The 13,306-nt window shown below is 43.6% G+C and overlaps 1 protein-coding gene across 3 annotated transcripts in view; it reads right to left on the reverse strand.

Moving 5' to 3' along the window:
- XRCC6 (X-ray repair cross complementing 6) overlaps window positions 1-13,306 on the reverse strand; it is a 40,658-nt gene that overhangs the window by 1,776 nt on the left and 25,576 nt on the right. For all 3 annotated transcript variants that reach the window (XM_021710199.1, XM_021710198.1, XM_008053557.2), the window contains 4 exons: window positions 12,987-13,148; window positions 8,212-8,341; window positions 3,059-3,159; window positions 1,223-1,336 (listed from right to left, as the gene is read on the reverse strand). In XM_021710199.1, coding sequence (XP_021565874.1) covers window positions 1,223-1,336; window positions 3,059-3,159; window positions 8,212-8,341; window positions 12,987-13,148 — 507 coding nt within the window. The remainder of the gene's footprint in view (window positions 1-1,222; window positions 1,337-3,058; window positions 3,160-8,211; window positions 8,342-12,986; window positions 13,149-13,306) is intronic.

Genomic DNA, 13,306 nt, shown 5'->3' on the forward strand with positions numbered 1-13,306 from the left:
CCCATAACTGGAAAACTACAGCTCAAAGAGGACATAATTTTCCCCCATCATTATTTAAAGAAATTTTAAAAAATAATATATAAAATCCAGAAATTTTAAAAAATAATATATAAAATTCAGAAAATAATATATAAAACCCAGAATGGGTGAGAGCGTAGGGAAACATTCTCATCCCTTTTTGGATAAGGTGTGAATGTATCACTTTTCTGGAGATAATTCACAAATTTTTTGTTTTGAGTTGAAGTCTCATTCTGTTTCCCAGGCTGGAATGCAGTGGCATGCTCATGGCCACCCCAGCATTGACCTGCTGGGCTCAAATGATCCTTCCGCCTCAGCCTTCCAAATAGCTGGAACTACAGGTACACACTACCACACCCAGCTAATTTTTTGATTTATTGTAAAGATGAGGTCTCGTCAAGTTGCCCAGGTTGTTCTCGAACCTGTGGGCTCAGGCAATTCCCTCACCTTGGCCTCCCAAAGTGCTGGGATTACAGGCTTGAGCTACCGTCCCCGGCCAGAGGTAATGCTTATCAGAATTTTGTTTCATTTTATTTTGAGTCATAGTCTGATGCTGCCACCCACGCTCAAATTCCTGGGCTCAGGAGATCCTTCAGCTTCCTGAGTAGCTGTGACTACAGGCATGTACCACCACACCTAGCTTATTATTACTATTATTATTTTTGTAAAGATGAGGTCTTACTATGTTGCCCAGGCTGGTCTTGAACTCCTGGAATCAAGCAATCCTCCCACCTCAGCCTCCCAAAGTGCTGGGATTACACACATGAGCCACTACACCCAGCCATTATCAGAATTTTAAAATGTCTATACTTTGACCCAGCATCTCCACTGTCAAGAATTTATCCTATGAACCTACTCACACAGGTACACAGTGTTCACGTTCACTGAAGCATGTCCATCAAAAAAGGTCTGGTTAAATAAACTGGAGTACATCTATCCAATCAAGTACTCTGCAGCCTTATTTTTTCTAGAGGTAGACATGCAAGTGAGAATATGAATAACTGTCCAACATATATAGCTAAGTAACAAAATGCAAACTAGAAGACAATGTGAATATTGTTCCATTTGTGCTAAAATATTTATGTTGGTATACATAAATATGTATGTTTAGATATTTCTGAAAGGATATTATCCTCTGATAAGACCATAAGGCAACTTTTAAAAATAACCCAATAGATGTCCACATCCGCATTCAGCTCCTTACCGTGTTTCCTCTTGGAAGCTTTTCCCTCAGGATTGTAACCTGGTGGGTAAACAAGCTCCTTAAACTCATCTACCAGGGAGCCCAGTCTTTTATCCATTGCTTCAAGCTTGGGCACTAGAAAATCAAAACACAGAAGAGTCATCTGGTGAGTCACGAGCCTTGGCTTGCTATTCAGTCTAACTCTACAGGAACCAGAGGAGAGCTGCTGGGCGGGAGGGGTCTACAGAAAGTACCTTCTAACACTTCCATTTACTGTTGTCACCCTTACTACAGCCAGGCACTGTTCTAAATGCTTTAAACTTATTCTTTTTATTGAGTCTTCTAACAACTTTTAGGATAAGTAAATTTGTCCCCGGTTTTATAGGAAGAAAGCAGAGGTTAAATGACTTGCCCGAGGTCAAACAGCTGGGAAGTAAGAGTGGAGATAATGGGCTAGATTCTGGAAATTCAAATAAGGGTCCGTGCCCACAGTGGGCTTACAGTCTAGTCAGAGTAAGAAGGTGGTTCGCAGCCCTGGAAATAAAGAGAGGAGCTGTGGACTAAGGGTTGTTTTGTATTTTTGAAACGGGGTCCTGTTCTGTTGCCCAAACTGGGATGCTTTGGCACAATCACGGCTCATTGCAGCCTCTAACTCCTGGTTTCAGGTGATCCTCCTGCCTCAGCCTCCCAAACACCTGGGACTAGAGGCATGCCCAGCTAATTTTTTGATTTTTTTGTAGAGACAAATTCTTGCTATGTTGACCAGGATAGTCTCAAACTCCTGGGCTCAAGCAACCCTCCCATCTCCCAAAGTGCTAGATTACAGGCATGAGCCACCATGCCTGCTCTGTTATGATCTTTTTAATCTCTATCAAGAATATGCATTAAATCTAATATGTTTGCGAGCGGGTATTTCCTTACTTTACTAACTTCTTGTGTCCTCTTTTAAAATACGTATGAGAATCACAACCAGGTAAAGACTAGCAGCAAGGTCAGAGAAGCCCAGACTGGGAGGCCAGGCAAAACTCCTTGATGCTGAATAACAGGGTGGCTTTTCTCAGGACACAGCATGCAGAGTCTGACAGAGAGGCAGTAAGCCCAGTGGTTAAGAGCAAGGGCTCTGGGTGGGATTCATTGTATCCTTTTTTTTTTTTTTTTAGTCGGATTCTCACTCTGTCACCCAGGCTGGAGTGCAATGGCATGCTCACAGCCACCGCAGTCATTACCTGCTAGGCTCAGGCTATCCTTCCACCTCAGCCTTCTAAGTAGCTGGAACCACAGGTTCACATGCCACCATGCCCGGCTAATTTGTAGAGATGAGGTCTCGCCAAGTTGCCCAGGTTGGTTTCGAACCCCTGGGTTAGGCAATCCTCTTGCCTCGGTATCCCAAAGTGCTGGGATTACAGGAATAAGCCACCGTGTCCAGCCGGATTCACTGTATTCTAAACCTAGATCTACCACTTACTACTTAGTACCTTGGGAAAATCACTTCCTTCTCTAAAAGTGAGACAATTACTGCTCCTCCCTCACGGTTACAAGCATGAAATGAGTCAACACAAAGTTGACAATGACTGGAAGTCAGTAAGCACTATATAAATGTTATATATTATTTCTTTAACTTACACCAACATGTAGTCATGTGGTGGCCTAGTTCAAAGGCAGGTCTCAGAAACCTGGCACTCTCTCCTGTCACTGCAGAACCAACCAAATCTGTTCCCCAGCTGTATCAGCTGGTCTAGAAAAATCTCTCAGAAATGGTCTAATCAATGAAGTTGAGGAGAAAGTACAAGGAAACATATGCACTATTACTGGCTCAGAACAAAATCAGTAAAAAAGCCCCCCAAGAACGCTTCTTACGTGTCAGATCTACTGCTTGTTCAGGCTCCATCAAATCCAAGGCCAATGCCTCCAAGTTCCTGAAGTATTGCTGCAACACTGGGTTCTCAAAGTTGTCACTTCTGTTAAAAAAAAAAAAAGGTAATAACATAACTAAATTAAAACATAAACACTTAAAAAATAAAATAAATCCAGCTGAGACGGCATAAGTCCAAGGTCAGCTGAAAAAATATCCCAAGTAGCCAGGCACAGATAATGTGGTTCAGAAACAAGTAATGAATGCAAGAATAAAAATTTTATAGGGCTCCTTCAACTTGGAGGAGTTCAGACTACTATTGCATTTTAGTAGCACAAATTAAATTGTAGTGTTAACTTTTTAATTTATGAAAGTCTCTAAAATATAAAATTATTTGTGATCCCATGGTCCTTTCAGGCTTCTAAAAATGAATATACATTCAGTGTGTTATAGGAGTTTAGATTAATTGATTTGTTTTCCATATAAATCAGGTTCAATGGGAAAAATGGTCAAACAGACTTGTTCAGTTTATTTATAGGTCTGCTGCTTTGTGTAGGACAAATCCACATTATAATCATGCTAATCCGCTCTTTGGATGACATAATTTTCCAGAGATAGCAATATGGCTTTTTTTTTTTTGAGTTGGAGTCTCACTCTGTCACCCAGACTGGAGTGCAGTGGCTGCTCCCGGTCACCGCAGCCTCGCCAGCTGGGCGCCAGCGATCCTTCCACCTCAGCCTTCCCAGTAGCCGGAATTACAGGCATGCGCTACCAAGCCCGGCTGATTTTTTTTTTGAGTTGGAGTCTCACTCTGTCGCCCAGACTGGAGTGCAGTGGCCGCTCCTGGTTACCCCAGCCTCAACCTGCTGGGCGCCGGCGATCCTTCTGCCTCAGCCTTTCTAGTAGCTGGAACCTGGAACTATTATTCTCAGCCAGGCTCCGTGACTCAGCCTGTAATCCCAGCGCTTTGGGAGGCTTAGGTGAGTGGATTGCTTGAGCCCACGGGTTCGAGACCCGCCCAGGCAACTTGGCAAGACCTCATCTCCACAATAAATCAAAAAAATTAGCCGGGTGTGGTAGCACATGCCTGTAGTTCCAGTTACTCGGAAGGCTGAGGCAGAAGGATCGCCGGAGCCCAACAGGCAGAGGCTGCGGTGGCCGAGAGCAATCACTGCACTCCAGTCTGGGCGGCAGAGAGAGACTCCAACTCAAAAAAAAAAAAAAAATTCTATTCTCTAGCCAATTAAAGATTTTGCAATACCAAGTGATTCTTTGTCCTGTAGTTTAGTCTTGTTGAATGTGACACAGGTTTTTAACTTTCCTGTCCCGCATCTAATTTCATTTCTAAAATATTCTCAGTGTTCACTGTGTTGAAAAAAAGCAGATTTAAATTTCTTGAGCAAGACAATGGTATTATAGTCTAACAAAGCCTATTTTATAATAAAATTGACAAATGCAATTTGTTGACTACTGTACTAAAAGTGAAAAACAGAATGGTGTGTGCATATGATTTCTGAGTGTGTATTGCTTTTGCACCATCACAAAGCCAAAAAATCCTAAGTTAAATAACAATAAGATGGAGACGATCTGTACTAGGTTTCCAAGGCTTAAAAAGTATAGAGAGGCTGGGCTTGGTGGCTCAGCCTATAATCCCTGCATTTTGGGAGGCTGAGGCAAGTGGATTGCCTGAGCCCGCAGGTTCGAGACCAGTCCAGACAACTTGGCAAGACCTGGTATCTACAATAAATCAAAAAATTAGCTGGACATGGTAGCACACGCCTGTAGTTCTGGCTACTTAGAAGGCTGAGATGGAAGAATCGCTGGAGCCCAGCAGGTCAACACTGGGGTGGCCGTGAGTGTGCCACTGCCCTCCAGTCTGGGTGACAGAGCGAGACTCCAACTCAAAAAAAAAAACAAAAAACCAAAAACCGTGCTTGGTAGCTCAGCCTATAATCCCGCACCTTTGGGAGGCTGAGGTGAGTAGATTGCCTGAGTCTGTGGGTTCGAGACCCGCCTGGGCAACTTGGCGAGACCTCATCTCTACAATAAATCAAAAAATGAGCCGGGCGTGGTAGCACACGCCTGTAGTTCCAGCTACTTGGGAGGCTGAGTGGAAGGATCGCCGGAGCCCAGCAGGTCGAGGCTGCGGTGGCCGGGAGCGGCCACTGCACTCCAGTCTGGGCGACAGAGAGAGACTCCAACTCAAAAAAAAAAGTATAGGGAACACACTCCTGGGCGGCTGATAGGGTTATGAGCTAATACTGGTCTACCCAGGGACCAAAGGGAAGGTTAGAAATCTATACTGCAGTAAATCACAATCTTGTGGGTTGAGTATGAGGCATGTTTCATGGCTAGTGCTGGGTTTGTAGAAATTTATCTAAATTTAATAAAATAGATTGTTAAATCTTCTCGCCAGGGAGGTTTAATGGACAAAACAAGATCTGGTGGGAGACTTGAGTACAGTATTTTTATTTTAAAGAAAGTATTTGTTCCTTTTTATGGCTGAAGAATTAAAAAAAAAAAAAAAAGAGGCCTGGTGGGGTGGCTCATGCCTATAATCCCAGCACTTTGGGAGGCCAAGGCAAAAGGATTGCCTGCGCCCATGGGTTCAAGACCTGCCTGGGCAATTTGGTGAGACCTCGTCTCTACAATAAATCAAAAAATTAGCTGGGCATGGTGGCATGCGCCTGTAGTCCCAGTTACTCAGGAGAGTGAGGTGGAAGGATCACCTGAGCCCAGCAGGTCGAGGCTGCAATGGCTGTGAGTGTGTCACTGCACTCCAGCCTGGGCAACAGAATGAGACTCTGATCAAAAAAAAAAAAAAAAAGGGTTAACGCCCAGGTGCAGTGGCAAGTGTATACAGTCACAGCTGTTCAGGAGGCTGAGGCATGAGGACTACTTAATCCTAGGAGAGGAGTTCATGGCCAGCCTGGCCAGCCAACATAGCAAGACCCTGTCTCTAAAAAGTTAACAAAAACATAAAAAAGCTAGGCCAAGATGGCTCATACCTATAATCCCAGCACTTCGGGAGGCCAAGGCAGGAAAATCACTTGAGCCTAGGAATTTGACGCTACAGTGAGTTATGGTCATGCCACTGCATTCCAACTTGGGCAACAGAGTAAGAAGTAATCTCCAAAAAAAAAAGGACTAAACTTGAATAGACACATCTCCAAAGAAGACATACAAATGGCCAATAGGTTCAATGTTCAATGTCACTAATCATCAGGAAAATGTAAATCAAGACCACAATAAGATATCATTTCATACCAGTTCTGATGGTTATTAACAAAAACACAAGATGGCCAGGTGTGGTGTCTCATGCCTGTAATCCCAGCACTTTGGGAGGCAAAGGCAAGAAGATTGCCCGAGCCCAGGAGTTCTACACTTACCTAGGCAACTTGGCAAGACCTCATCTCTACAATAAAAAAAATTAAAATAAATAAAGTACAAAAAAAAATTAAAAATTAACTGGTGTAGTGGCACACACTTGTGGTTCCAGCTACCTGAAAGGCTGAGAGGGAAGGATCACCTAAGCCCAGCAGGTCAAGGCTGTGGTGACCATGAGAGTGCCACTGGATTCCAGCCTAGACGAAAGAGACCTCAACTCAAAAAACAACAGCCGCGTGCAGTGGCTCATTCCTGTAATCCTTGTGAGAGGACTGCCTGAGTCCAGGGGTTCGAGACCAGCCTGTGCAACTTGGCAAGACTGTGCTTCTACAATAAGTCAAAAGATCAGCCGAGCATGGTGGTGCATGCCTATGATTCTAGCTACTTGGAAGGCTGAGGCAGAAGGATCACCTGAGACTAGCAGGTCGAGGCTGCGGTGGCCGTGAGCGTTGCCACTGCACTCCAGCCTGGGTGACAGAGTGAGACTCCTACACAAAACAATAACAACAAAAACAAAAGATAACAAGTGTTGGTGAGGATGTGGAGAAACTGGAACCCTTTTATACTTTTGGTGAGAATGCAAAATGGTGCAGCCACTGTGGAAAACAGTATGGAGATTCCTCAAAAATTTAAAAATATAACTATGATCCAGCAATCCTACTTTTGGGTATTTCTCCAAAAGAATTGAAATCAGGCAGCAGACTGCAGACATTCTTGCTATTGTCCTGCCCTTGATGTCCATCACAATGTATCTTTCCTTTAACAAGTCTACTTTTCTTAGTTCAAAAAAAAAAAAAAAAAAAAAAAGGAAATAATAAGCCAAAGAGATATTAGCATTTCCATGTTCATGGCAGCACTATTCACAATAGCTAAGATGTGGAAACAACCTAAATGTCCACTGACAGATGAATAGATAAAGAAAATGTGGTCTATACATGTGGTAGAATATTATTCAGTCCTAAAAAAGAAAATCCTGCAACATGCAACATCATGGATGAATACCATGTTAAGTGAGATAATCCAGTCACAGAAGGACAGATATTACATGATTCCACTTACACAAGGTATCTAAAATAGTCAAACCAATGGAAGCAGAAAGTAGAATGGTGGTTGCCAGGGGCCAGTGGTGAGGAAATGGGGAGCTGCTAATCAATGTTTCAAAGTTTCAGTTATGCAAAATGAGTATGTTCTAGACATCTGCTGTACAACACTGTGCCTACAGTTAACAATACTGTATTAAAAACCTATTAAGAAGGTATATCTCATATTAAATGTTCTTACCACAATAAATAAAAATTTTTTAAATGAAAAGGTGATATGAAAAAAAAGTCTGGCGTCACATGATGCAGGCTCCGAGAGATAGTCTGTTGTGTATGTAGAGGGAATGATTTGAATTATTTATTCATTCTCTTAAGCCTGTAGCAATTTACATTGGACTTATTTAACTTAACTCATTGTGTCACAACAACCATAATCAAGAAGAAGGCCGACTAGGAATCTTCCCTTTACTGTGTCTTTTTTTGAACTTGTTCAATAGACTAATCTAGATTTCTAAGTACAGTACAACAGGTAAACCAGCACAATCGCAGAGTCTCTCCAAAGTAAGAAGAGCTTCCACTCTCACAGCTTTTTAAAAGTTCTCAATACCAAGTAATAAACTATCAGTTCACTGAAAAGAGTAAAGTCACACTCTTGGTCTATGCCTAACTTCAATTTCTTTCACCTAAGGAGGTAGATCCAGAAGAAAGCCTGAGATTGACCCAGTACTCACCTGTATTGGAAGCGGAGCTTCTGAACAATAGCCTTCATCTTGTCTACCTGCTCTGGGTTTGCTACGACTTTTTCAGGAAAGGGTACCTTCCGTTTATCATCAGCATAAGGTAGGAAGACAAGCTGGAAGCCTGAAGAAGGGAGATACATTTTCTGAGATTTGACTTAAAGTGTTGCAGACATTTGTTTTTCAGTCCCAAATTCACCCTTCTACATTCTGTGATGCTGGGACTGGGGTCCTCCACACTCCAATTCTCCTTTACCAATGTTCCTGTTAGTATATGCCTAACAAACACTCTGGAGTCTCCAGGGGACTACAAGGCATAAGGGGTGCCCCTTTCTGTATACAGTGGACCCCTTAGCCTTTAGGGATACATTCCATGACCCCCAGATAGTACTGAATCTACTGCCATCGATTAGCACATGTTTCTGTCCATGTCTTCTACCCACACATTTAATGCCTTTCCCTTCTTAACTATGCATTTACCACATGCTGTGGATGTAACTTTTGTAGTATAACATACAACAGCAAAACTAGCATGAATTTCTTTTTCCTTCTTCACAATTTCAAGCAGAAGATTCATTTTTACCACATATCTTAGCAACCTCAGCATATGGTATTTCTTTTCTTTCTTGAAGTTGAGAATATTTACCTTTTCACTTAAAGGAAGCACTTTCTGGCTTCTCTTTGGCATACCTGAATTGCCAGAATCACTACTCTTATGCTTTGGGCCATTATTAAGTGACATAAGGGGGACTTGAGCACAACTGCAAGACCAATACCTCAACAGTTGATCTGATAACCAAGACAGCTACTAAGCGACTAATGAGTAGGTAGCATCTATAGTACTGTGACGCTGAACAAAGGGACGATTCATATCTTAGGTATGACATTCTTATAAATCGTTTATTTGTGGAATTTTCCATTTAATATTTTTGGATCCATGGTTGACTGTGGAAAGCAAAACCAAGGATTGAGAGGGCCTACTGTATTTACTGTTCCTGTTCGTATTGCTCTGCAAGGACCCTTTATTGGCAGAACCAGTTAGTTCCAGTCTCCAGCTTTTTTTTTTTTTTTTCCTTGAGACGGAGTCCCACTCTGTCACCCAGGTTGGAGTGCAATGGCCCACTTATGGCCACCACAGTCTTGACCTCTGTTAGCAACTGCAGCAGCACTGTACTATATTTCTGAAAATCAATGAGACTTATAACAGGCTGGCCTTGAAAACATTCAACAGCACCCTGAGTAGCCCCTTGAAGGAACCACATGGACACATCCTTGAAAGCACAGTTACTCTCTCTGCCTTTTTGGTTGTGGGCAATTATTTTTCTTTTTCTTTCTTTTTTTTTTTTTTTGAGTTGGAGTCTTACTCTGTCACCTAGGAGGGAGTGCCGTGGCACACTCATGGTAATTCCAGTGTCGACCTGCTGGGCTCCAGTGATTCTTCCACCTCAGCCTTCCAAGTAGCAGCAACTACAGGTATGCGCTACCATGCCCAGCTAATTTTTTTTTATTGTAGAGATGAAGTCTCACCCAATTTCCCAGGCTGGTTTCAAACACGCGGGGCTCAGGCAATACACTCACTCGGCCTCCCAAAATGCTAGGATTACAGGCTGAGCCACTGAGCTTAGCCGACAATTATTTTTCTAATACCTTACTTACAGATGTTTTTGTTCCTCTACTCTTGTACAAGAGCTGCTCCCAAAACCGTGGGCTACTATATTACCTCTATAAGCTTGGCAGTTATTTGCAACTGCCACCAGGCATTTGTCAAGGATTCTTTTTGTTGTTGTTGTTGTTTTTTTGAGTTGGAGTCTCACTCTGTCACCCAGACTGGAGTGCAGTGGCTGCTCCCGGCCACTGCAATCTCAACCTGCTGGGCTCCGGCGATCCTTCTGCCTCAGCCTTCCAAGTAGCTGGAACTACAGGTGCACGCTACCACGCCCAGCTAATTTTTGAGTTATTGTAGAGATGAGGTCTTGCCAAGTTGCCCAGTTGGGTCTCGAACCCGCAGGCTCAGGCAATCCACTCACCTCGGCCTCCCAAAGTGCTGGGATTACAGGCTGAGTCACCGATCCCAGTCACCGATCCCGGTTGTTGTCAAGGATTCTAATCAGATCAGCAGACTATAACTAACTGACACATAAGATCAGTCACTGTTTTTTCTCTATGTTTACAAAACTGACAGTACTATATGGAATCTGATCACAAGACTGCACTTCCTTCACAAATCTCAGAAAGCTGTGATGGGGCAGAGGTTTTTTTAAAAAATGTGACGAGGGCCAGGCGTGGTGGCTGACACCTATAATCCCAGCACTTTGGGAGGCTGAGGTGAGAGGATTGCCTGAGTCCAGGGGTTCAAGACCAGCCTGGGCAACTTGGTGAGACCTCATCTCTACAATAAATCAAGAAAAATTAGCCAAGCATGGTGGCGCATGCCTGTAGTTCCAGCTACTTAGAAGACTGAAGCAGAAGGATTGCCTGAGCCCAGCAGGTCAAGGCTATGGTGGCCATGAGAGTGCTACTGCACTCCAGCCTGGGTGACAGAGTGAGACTCCAACTCAAAAAAAATCAAAAATCAACAACAAAAAAATGTGACTAGGAGGCTACTTTTATCTGAATAACAATGAATTTTTAGGTAAAGCCTGAGATACAGTACTACAAAGTCATGTTGATGACTTCAGATTTCGGAAATGTTGTGTCACTTGCATTCTTTAGAAACTAAACATCTGAGCTGGGCTTGGTGGCTCAGCCTGTAATCCCACGCTTTGGGAGGCTGAGGTGAGTGGATTGCCTGAGCCCGCGGGTTCGAGACCTGCCTGGGTAACTTGGCGAGACCGCATCTCTACAATAAATCAAAAATTAGCCGGGCATGGTAGCACACGCCTGTAGTTCCAGCTACTTGGAAGGCTGAGGCAGAAGGATTGCTGGAGCCCAGCAGGTCAAGGCTGCAGTGGCCAGGAGCGGCCACTGTACTCCAGTCTGGGCAACAGAGTGAGACTCCCACTCAAAAAAAAAAAAAGAAACTAAACATCTGAACTTCATTTTTCTTTTTTTTTTTTGAGTTGGTCTTACTCTGTCGCCCTGGCTGGTGTGCAGTGGCACACTCACAGCCACCACAGCCTCAATCTGCTGAGCTCAGGTAGCCCTTCCAACTCAGTCTTCCAAGTAGCTGCAACTACAGGCATGCACAACACCCAGCTAATTTTTTAAATTTATTGTACAGATGAGGTCTTGCCAAGTTGCCCAGGCTGGTCTCAAACCTCTGGACTCAGGCAACCCTCTCACCTCCCAAAGTGCTGGGATTATAAGCATGAGCCACCTCACCCAGCTGAACTTCATATTTCTATTCTATTGTGCAACATAGTGATGATTCCGAAACTTTTCCTTTGGGGAAAAAAAAGGAATATGAACATTTCCATTGTGTTAAGTATAAAAAGTCCAGACATGGTCATAAAATTTATATGTTATACAATTAAAGAAAAACAGGTCACGTGCGGTGGCTCAGCCTGTAATCCCAGCACTTTGGGAGGCTGAGGCAAGAGGATCGTCTGAGCATAGGGGTTCAAGACCAGCCTGAGGAACTTGGTGAGACCACGTCTCTACAATAAATCAACAAATTAGCCGGAAGTGGTGGTGCGTGCCTGTAGTTCAGCTACTTGGAAGGCTGAGGCAGAAGGATCATCTGAGTCTAGCAGGTAGAGGTTGCGTTGGCTGTGAGTATGCCACTGCACTTCAGCCTGGCAACAGAATGAGACTCTGACCTCTGACTCAAAAAAAAAAAAAAGAAACAACTTTGAGAAAAAGGTGTTCCAGAATTCCCATCTTGTAGATAAGGAATATAAAAAGAAATGTTAAATTATTTGCCCAACCTGATGGGCCTAAAATGAAGGAAAGCAGTCAGCCGGGCTGGTGGCTCATGCCTGTAATTCCAGTGCTTTAGAAGGCTGAGGTGGGAGGACCACTGAGGCCAGGAGTTCCAAATCAGCCTGGCCAACATAGCAAGACCCCGATCCTACAAAAATAAATAAATAAGATTAAAAAAGAAAAAGCAAGCTTCCAGACACATAAGTATAAGATAAAGTCTGACTTCAAAATCTAGTCTTTCTATTGTACCTCAGTGCCTCTGCAAACCCCACTCTTGGTTTATACAGGAGACAAACTAAACATTATACACTAACAGAGAGACAAACAATGGCATTCAGTAAAGAAAAGTATCAGCCGGGCTCGGTGGTTCAGCCTGTAATCCCGCGCCTTTGGGAGGCTGAGGTGAGTAGATTGCCTGAGCCCGCAGGTTCGAGACCCGCCTGGGCAGCAAGACCTCATCTCTACAATAAATCAAAAAATCAGCCGGGCATGGTAGCGCATGCCTGTAATTCCAGCTACTCGGAAGGCAGAGGCGGAAGGATCGCCGGAGCCCAGCAGGTCGAGGCTGTGGTGGCCGGGAGCAGCCACTGCACTCCAGTCTGGGCGACAGAGTGAGACTCCAACTCAAAAAAAAAGAAGTGTCAGCAGTGAGACCCAATAAATAAATTTGTGTCAATAACCCACAAACAGTCCCTAAGCAGACAATTCTCAACCCAGGCTGCAGATCTGCCTTGTACAACCATATTTGGCGCCCTTACCTGACTGCACCAAATTCACCCAAGAAACCTTAAAAAATACACATTACCCAGGCCCCATTCCCAAAGACTATGGATCAGCAGATCTGAGTCCCATGAATGATTACAAAGCATGAGCAATGTTCAGAAGCCCTGGAAATAAATGCCACATACCTGGAGGAGTCACTTGAACTTTCTGGTCATCCAATTCCTCTTCCTGTGCCACCAAAGCCACAAAATAAGGGGGAATGTTCTTGCGGGGTGTGTATCTGCACACGGCCATGACCTTCTTCTCCAGACACTTGGTGAGTAGAGCATTGAACAGGGTTGAGCTCCCTAGAAAACAAATATCTTAATGGCCTATATCCTAAAGAGAGGACTCTTCCTTTCTTCCCTCTTAGCCCTGCAACTTTTCTTCCATTTCTTTTTTTTTTTAATTAACTGAATTTTTTTTTTTTTTTTTTTTTGAGTTGGAGTCTCACTCTGTCACCCAG

Source organism: Carlito syrichta, unplaced genomic scaffold, assembly GCF_000164805.1.
Source record: "Carlito syrichta isolate Samal-C Ts95f unplaced genomic scaffold, Tarsius_syrichta-2.0.1 Scaffold288281, whole genome shotgun sequence".
Taxonomy (NCBI): domain Eukaryota; kingdom Metazoa; phylum Chordata; class Mammalia; order Primates; family Tarsiidae; genus Carlito; species Carlito syrichta.